Below are 8029 nucleotides of genomic sequence, written 5' to 3' on the forward strand. Positions count from 1 at the left end.
TTTTAGTTGCGGCATGTGGACTCTTAGTTGTGCCGTGCATGTGGGATCTAGTTCCCTGAGCAGGGATCCAACCCCGGCCCCCAGCACTGGGAGCCCAGAGTCTTACCCACTGGACCACCAGGGAAGTCCCGGTTTGCTTCAATTTAACCATGGCAACAGCCCCACTGTCAATTTCTTTGCTCCAACTGCCCTGTATCTTAACTTCTTCCTTCACCATAGCCTCAGAGAGTTAATGATTCACTGGCGGTTCAACACGTATTGAGGTGTCAGGCGCTAAGCTGGATGCTGGGTACAATGGATGAGATGACGTCGCCTCGAGGAGTCTGGTCTCAAAACTAGAAAACATTCTCAACTGTTCTCTCTGCCCTTTCCACCCCTTTCTCCTCCCTCTGCCCTGGGAAGGGATCTTTAGCCTAGTCCTCGGGGTGGTTAATCTTTCCATGAACGGGCTGGAGGTGGACCAGCTGAGCCTGCCAGATAGAAAGATCAAAGGCGCCTGGAACCCCGACGCCTGGAGGAAGCCAGCCTGGCTCTCAAGAATGCCACTGGCACCGCTCGAGTTTCCTAGGGCATCGCCAGAATTTGGAGAAAAGGATGCAGAGCTAAGAAAGGAAGTTCCTCTCGCCAGCTGGCTGGAGTCTGCGCCTCTCCTTGTTGGCTGAGCAGGGTCATTACCCTAGAACCTTCCCTGGCGGTGTCTTTGCGCTGGGCCAGTCCGCATTGGCACACTCACCCGGCCGTCTAGGAGGCGGCGCCCGGAAAGGGATGCGGACCCAGGAGGCGGTGTAGGCTGGGTCTCGAAATCGGATTCTCCATCCTTCTCCTCCCGCCCACTTCCAGAAACTTGTGTCCCGGGTAGAAAAGCCCCAGAGGAGCCGTTCCCTACTCCGCCTCTTGGTTCGGGGCCCTTTCCTGCCCGAGAGCCCCACCCGGCGCTTGCCACGTTCTCCCTACCAGCCCGAGACCCTGCACCTCAACCCCAGGCCGACTTCCCACCAGCCAGAAGCGCAGGGCCCCAGCCCAGAGCAAACCCTCCTACTCCCCCTGGAGTGAAGGGGAAAGCTTTGCTGACCTGGATTGGATCGCGGGACCCTCTGCGCAACCGAGAAGTTGTAGGGGGCATGAGTCCCGGGCGCTCGGATTTCTCTCCCCCTTAGGGGTCGCGACGGAGCCAACAGCAGCCGAGCCCTAATCCATCCAGGCCTTTAATCCATCACCTGAAATCTCTTTGAGAGCTCCAGACGAACGCGCACACACATCCATACACCAGGGTTGCACAAATCTTTTATTAATATTTTCTGAGGACTAGTGGTTTGATGTCTCGACTGGCATTTAAGCGTTAAGAATACACTGCATGCCGCCGTGGAGCGAATAGAAATGTAAATGAAACTGGAGCCCAGAACATGCAGCCTCTTAAGAAAAAGCAATTCCCAAATATTTTCTTTCTCTCCATTTCAACGTCTTTTGTTTCTTTAATGAGACAAATCCCCAAACAGTGATTCTGAATGTGGTTTCCCGACCAGTAGCCTCAGCATATTTTGGGAACTTGTTAGAAGTAGAAATTCTGGGGCCTCACCTCCACCTCAGACCTCTTGAATCTGGAACTCGGATGGATGGAGCCAACATTCTATTTCCAGGAGCTGTCCAGGTGATTCCCATACACGCCCAGCAATCCCTGGCTCAAAAGCCTCCCTGGGCAGTGTTTCCCACTGATCACTGAATATAACTAGCAGGTACCAACCTTGTTTACCGCTTATCTGTTTAGAAAGAAGTCTGACGTGACAGTGGGGAAGACTGCTGGAAGCACAATGTGTTGCCTATAAGAAGTCATAGAAGCCATCAGAAGGAGAAAGAGAGAGAAGGGAGGAGAGGGGACTTCCCCAGCTTCAGTCCACTTTCAGTATCTGTCTCCTCCTCCTGAGAACTCACAGACATGCTTATTTGAAACATTTCATTTTCCTTCCAGGCTTCTACAACCTGCTTTGGTCGTTCTCCTTCTAGACTATCTTAGAAAGCACCTTCTAAGATATTTTTTGTAACTGAGAGGTCACACCTCCCTCACCCCTAACTATCTGGCTTGTGGTAAAGGGGGTCCCCCACTCCTTCAGATACCGCTTGCCTCCTTTAAGATCGAGACATGCCAAGTACCTGTGCTGGCATGGTAGGCTCAAAGTCACACCCCGCTGGGACAGGCTTGAGAAGAGCACCAGACATTGGGAAGCAGGGCATGGTGGGTGTGGGAGAACTGATGATCTGGCAGAAGAGAAGGGTCCATGGGAAGGAGAGATGTTTAGACTGTGGATGTGTGTGTGTGGAGGGGGGTTGTCCTGTGCCAGGGCTACTGGTAGCCACAACCCAGTCATTCCCACCATGTTGCTTGCTCCCTTCAGTGGACAACCCTTGGGTCCCCTAGTGTGCCCAGGCTCGAAGGCTGAGAGCCCTGTGCTCAGGGTTTGCTGACAACCAGGCACCAGTGTAGCCCTTCTATTTGCTGGTCCCAGTCCCTATCTTTGTTCTCTGAATTTTTCTGGACTCTGGATTTCTAGGAAATAGTCACATTGGTATAAAGCTCTGGACAAAATGGGAGAACATCGAGGAGGGGTAAAGGATTGTGTGTGTGTGTGTGTGTGTGTGAGAGAGAGAGAGAGAGAGAGAGAAATTGTAACCTTCAACATTGCATATAAGGGGTGTGTTGGTTCCTGCAATAAAAAGACCCTCGCTTGTGCATGCTCTTGAGCTCCCTGCATGAGTACTTTCAGGTCTAGTCGGGTCTAGTATAGGCAGCTCACCGCCAGCCACTTAGTACAAGTGACCAATATGTGCACGGATCTTTTCCATTACAAAGCAGTTGCAAAACTATAATTTCATTTGAGCGCCACTAAGGCTTTGTGAGGTGAAAGAGGAAATGTATGAGTACGATTATTATTATCATTATAATCACGTTTATCCCCACTTTTGGAGATGAGAAAACTGAGAATCCAAACCTTTTCAGGAAAGAACTGGACGCACAACTAGGGCTTAACTTGCGTGTCCCATGTGCACAGCTTCAGGCCTTATGCTGAAAGCACGGGCTGCAACTTGTCGGTGGGAGGCATGAGGACTTTTTAACAAATACTTTTGCGGTTGGGGGTCGTCAAAGAATGAGCAAGCAGAAATTTCTTCTTTAGGGGGCCGCCTGCGTAGAGTGCTCAGAATTTTGAGTATTTTTTGTAAAAACGTGAGTGGGAGCTTGGAAATTTTGCTGAACGTGAAACACAGACAACTGAATCACGTTGGGACGCATCTCTGACTTGAACTCTGGATCGGTGAGGCGAGGGTAGATGGTCCGTCCCTCTGGTAGAAGCGAATTTGGGAAAGGTGGAGGTGGCCAGGGCTTAAAATGCTCTCTTGAGGGTCAAGTCCGGGTAGGGGGTAAGGGAGGGGGAGGGAAGCCTGACACCCTGAGAGGTCCTCCGACGTGCGAATGACAGGTACGTGGGTGAGGAGTCACCCGCGTTCCCAGCGCTTGGAGAATGGAGATGTGGACTTGGTAACGTGGTAACTATCTCTGGCAGAGAACATCCCTCCTGGCACAGCGGTTCCCCGGGTCAAGAGCATCGCCGGCTCCTTCCCTGCTGTCCAGGCTGAGGGCTCCACCCCGTAAGCGGCCTTTGGTGTTGGGTTGAAGGTAAGTGCAAGAGCGGGAGAGCTCTTACTCAAGGTACCTAACTGAGCCGAGAAAAAGGAAAAAAAATCGAAAAGAAAGAGCAAATGAAGCGGAAGTTTCAAGGCCCTCTGCGAGGAATAACAGTATAAATAACCGAAGACGTCTTGTAAACACTGCGGTCATAACCCCGAACATTAAACAGCCCTGGTGGCATCTGGCGCATCGGCCGCCGCTGGCTGCGCTGGGGCAGCGAGGGAACCCGGTCCCAGGCTCCTCGGACTCGCCTCTCTGTTTATCTCAACTTAATCTTCCCCAACGAGCTGTTCCGTAGCCTGGAAGATGTTTAAATTAAAACCCAATCCACCGGAAGTCGTGGAGAGGAGCTGAACGCGCTGGCTAATGTAACCGAAAGGCAGGCATGCGCGTTGTTATAAGTAATTCATCAGTTATTAATAAGAAATATATAATACACGTTGCAGCCCTTTGAAAATCGTAAAACACATTCCAAAGGTATGGCATATACGTTTTTCATCACTCCCAGTATTTCTTCACTGTTTTGCAGCTATGGGTTGCTTGGGTTCATGTACGCGCCTGGAAAGTTATAGAATGTGGAGTTTACCTTCCTGCTCATGTTAGCAATTAAACTGTGGAATAACTGAAAATCAGATTTTTCTTTTCTGGTGTGTTTTTCTCTTGAATTGTGTAACTGTTAATAACTTTAATCCTTCCCTTTCTTTGTTTACAGTTACATTATTTCTAGTTGTCTTAAAAGTAACGTGCAAACTTGAGGGACTAGTTTCTTTTTGAGGTTTCAGTGCAGAATATGATCTGCACCTTCATAGTGAAAATCGTATTTAATCGTTGTCTATCTCTAGAAGTTTGGATTGAGGTTCCAAAGAACCACTTTTATTATATAGCTCCCCCATAGTTCCCCATCTTTCTATTCCAAATATATATTTTAAAAAATCACACCAAATGTCGGGGCTTTTAGCAATATAAAGAAAGATTTATTTTTGAAAGTAGCAAAACTTGTTTGAAAAAAATATATATCTTTAAGTGAATTACTTTATAAATGTGACTGTCAAAGTCAGCTATTCTATGATCTACATTTTACAACATATTGTACAAAAGATACACATTGATAGGCTCTTATTATCTATTTATATATTTATAATTACATATTGCACTTGGACCAGCAAGGCTCGCAGAGTCATTCACGGTAGAAGTTAATAAAGTTAAATAGATGGGAATCGTTGTAAGTACAATTGATGTCCTCTGGTTTGGAAACGAATCTCCTCGTCGCTGTAAAGTGTTCTCGAGGGGTGGGAAAGGGAGAGGAGAGTTGCAAGGGTGAAGAAGAGACAGAGAGCAGGGAGGGCAAGGGTCGCCTTCCCGGGGCCCGCTCCCCCACCCCGGGAGCGCGCCTTTCCCAGACTCGCACCTCCAAGGTCAGGACGCCGTGGTTCCACATAAGCGGCTTGCGGTCACCACTTCTTTCAGGTCACTCTCGGGTTTCCCGGCCACCATAAAGGGCCACGTCTGCAGGAGAGAAGAGGGTGGAGGAGGTAAGTGGCCGTGGAGGAGGGGTGGGATGAGGCGGGGGCCCGAGACCAAAGGAAAGGGCGCCCAAAGGAAAGGGCACGGTAGGGGGGCAGGCGGTGAGTTGGAGTGGCCCGTTATCTCTGCAGTTTTCCCGGTGACCTAGTGCGCCCTGTGGCTGGGTAAAGCAGAAAGCAACGTTGGCGCCAAGCCACAGCTCGAGGTGGTAGAGCAAAGAGGGGCTCGCCCTGGGTTCGAAGTGAAACCCAAGAGAGGAGACCCTTGGAAAGCCCAAAGTGGCTCCTGCCACAGCCCGGAGGCAGATGCTAGGGTGAACCGGAGCAGGGAAGCCGAGAAGGACCTCGCGCCACTGGGCACCGGGTTCAAGGTGAAGCGCCTGCTGGCCCTCTTCTGAGGTCCTGGTCAGGCTTCCCAGCCCTCTCTCTCTTTCACCCCCATGGATTTCCCTACTTCTATCTTTGGTTTCCTCCATCACAAACGCGGGTTTTAACCACAGTTTCTAAATTAATCGCCAGCTCTTAAAAAGAAATAATGTTAATAAAAGAATATAGCCGCGTATTTTCACATTGTGTTCCTACTGGGCTGAGCAAGCATAGCTTTCTCTTCCCTTCTCCGTTCTGTGTATAATAAAGCTCGCTTAAGTTTCTTATTCAAAGATGAAGGCAGCAGCAGCTGTAAATGAAGGCACTGCTTTCAGTTTCGTTCCAGATTTTAAAAAGCTGTTTACTCATTCAAAAACCTGACTTTTAATTAGAAGGAAAAATATTTTTCACAGCAAAATGTGGTTTTGCATTCCCCCCTCCCCAATTCCTGAAACCAATTCAGAGAGAAGACAATTCAAACCTTCAAACCTCTCTCGCTAGTGCCGACCGATAAGAAGACTTTTAAGAGGAAAACCTCTCCTTCTTATCATATATAAACAGAGGTGGTAGTTAGTTTTTGTTTTTCTTTAGCCCCTGGCAGTTTTAAAATTAAATCAAATGAAAAAGGAATTAAAATATAGTTCTTAAACAGTAAAATGCGGTTGAGAAAAATATTAGACTCAATGAGCATTATTTTTTAAGATAAAAAGTAACATGTTCTTAAACTTGAAGGAGAGTGACCTATTTTAATATTATTTATTACGCTAATACTCGTGATAATGTTCTGATTATGCTGGTATTTGCTAGAAATTCTGGGATTCGAAAATGTTAATCCATCTATAGGAGAAGTGCAGAATATTTAAATAGTTGGGGACTTAATGTGACAATTATGGGGGGGCATGATGTGTCCATGTGTAAAGGTTCTACATATCCTTGGGAAAGAAACAGAGTTGGCTGTTCTTATTTACAGGAATTAGAGGGGGCGGGGAATCAAGTTTTACTCTTCAGATTAAAGAAGAATAAAAGGATTACTAAAATGCCGCCTCAGCGCGCGGCATCTTGTCGGTGTTCGCTGTCCCGCACCGGCCCCGAAGGCGCTGGCGCGAGCGCGGAGGGATCCTTCCTCTTTGCCAGCTCGATACGCCTGCAAACTCCTAATTGGGCTGCCACGTCAAATACTCGCATAAATCAACGCGTTCCCGCGGCTTGGAAGGCAGAGAGTGAGGGCCGTGTGGGGCTCGCCTGCACCGGTCCCCTAGAGACGCTGGCTGGCGGTGACTGAGATGCGCGGCTCCCAGGCTGGCGCGCACGCTCTCACCGGGGACCCACTGCAGGCGCGCTGGGTCGCCCCCGCCCCCCTCCCCGGGACGCCGCCGCCGCACCGGAGAACTTACCAGGTTGACCGGGTGAATATAACCGTTCTCGTACTTGTCGTTGGCCAGGATCTGCCTCAAGTGGGCGATGTAGCTGGACGCCAGCCTAAGCGTGTCCAGCTTGGAGAGCTTGGTGTCCGGGGGCACCCAGGGCAGCGTGGTCTTGAGCCTGGAGAAGGCCTTGCTCAGCACCCGCATCCGGGCCCGCTCGCGCGCGTTGGCCGCATTGCGCTGGACCTGCTTCCCTTCCTGGCTGACCCCGCTCAAGGGGCTCTTCTTGGTGGGAGCCTTCCTCCTCTTGCCCAGGCCGCCGCGGCCCTTCTGGGGAGAGCCGGTCTCGCAGTTGGAGCTCTCCTCGGTGCTCTCGTTGGAAGTCACAAACTCCTTGTTCGAGTCCATTTTCAGCCCGTCGCAGTCCAGCATCTCCACCTCTTGAAGGTCCTCCACATCGCTGAGGGAGCCGGTGGACATGTTTGGGGGAGAGGATGAGAGAGACAGGGAAGGGAGAGAGGAGAAAGGGAAGAGAGGAGAGAGACCCCGAGACCAATGGACCCCCCGAACGTGGAGTGTCGGACAGCCACCTCGGCTTGGGAGCCGGGAGTTGCGGGTCTGGTTGGGTCTCACACCCCTTTCCCCTTCGCAGAGTCTTGAGAAGGAGCCGCGAGGGCTTCTGCGGGCAGGAAGCCGACGCTCTGTTTCCCCACCCCCGGAGTCGTGGCCGTAGAGGAGTGTGAGAGAGCGCTGAGGAATTTGGTGGACACTAGGAATTTATCTGGGGAATAGAGGCGGATCCTTGCAGCCCAGGGGAGGGGCCTGCCAGGCCCCAGCAACTCTCTTAGACCCCTTTCACAACCGGAGGGAAACTCTCACGCACAGCCCCTGATTTCCAGCTTGCAATGTGAATCAACTCCATTGCAGGACGCAAATACCAGTCACCTTCTCCCACTCTTGGCCGGTCTGGGGAGGAGCGGGCGCCACTCGAGCTCCTTCTCCGGGGGGAGCCCGTCTCCTAAGGCCCGCTTTCCTTCTTAACAGGTCATAGCTGCCTGAAACTGAGAACTTCAGGAAAACGACCACATCCTTTCGCT

At 50.7% G+C, this 8029-nt stretch overlaps 1 protein-coding gene across 1 annotated transcript; it reads right to left on the reverse strand.

Annotated features, from left to right (window-relative positions):
• Window positions 1-4631: 4631 nt before the first annotated feature.
• Window positions 4632-7787, reverse strand: TCF21 (transcription factor 21). The gene is made up of 2 exons (XM_059941164.1): window positions 6963-7787; window positions 4632-5185 (listed from the first exon to the last, which is right to left on the reverse strand). The coding sequence occupies exons 1-2, from the start codon at window positions 7410-7412 to the stop codon at window positions 5096-5098; spliced, it is 540 nt and encodes a 179-aa protein (XP_059797147.1). The 5' UTR covers window positions 7413-7787; the 3' UTR covers window positions 4632-5095.
• Window positions 7788-8029: the final 242 nt, after the last annotated feature.

Source organism: Balaenoptera ricei, chromosome 12 (assembly GCF_028023285.1).
Source record: "Balaenoptera ricei isolate mBalRic1 chromosome 12, mBalRic1.hap2, whole genome shotgun sequence".
NCBI classification, from domain to species: Eukaryota; Metazoa; Chordata; class Mammalia; order Artiodactyla; family Balaenopteridae; genus Balaenoptera; species Balaenoptera ricei.

Excerpts from the sequence above, each read along its gene's own strand:
- TCF21 (XM_059941164.1), bottom strand. The coding sequence starts at position 7,412 with ATGTCCACCGGCTCCCTCAGCGATGTGGAGGACCTTCAAGAGGTGGAG. Across the intron at positions 5,186-6,962 it reads ATATTCACCCGGTCAACCTG|ACGTGGCCCTTTATGGTGGC; the intron begins GTAAGTTCTCCG and ends TCTCTCCTGCAG.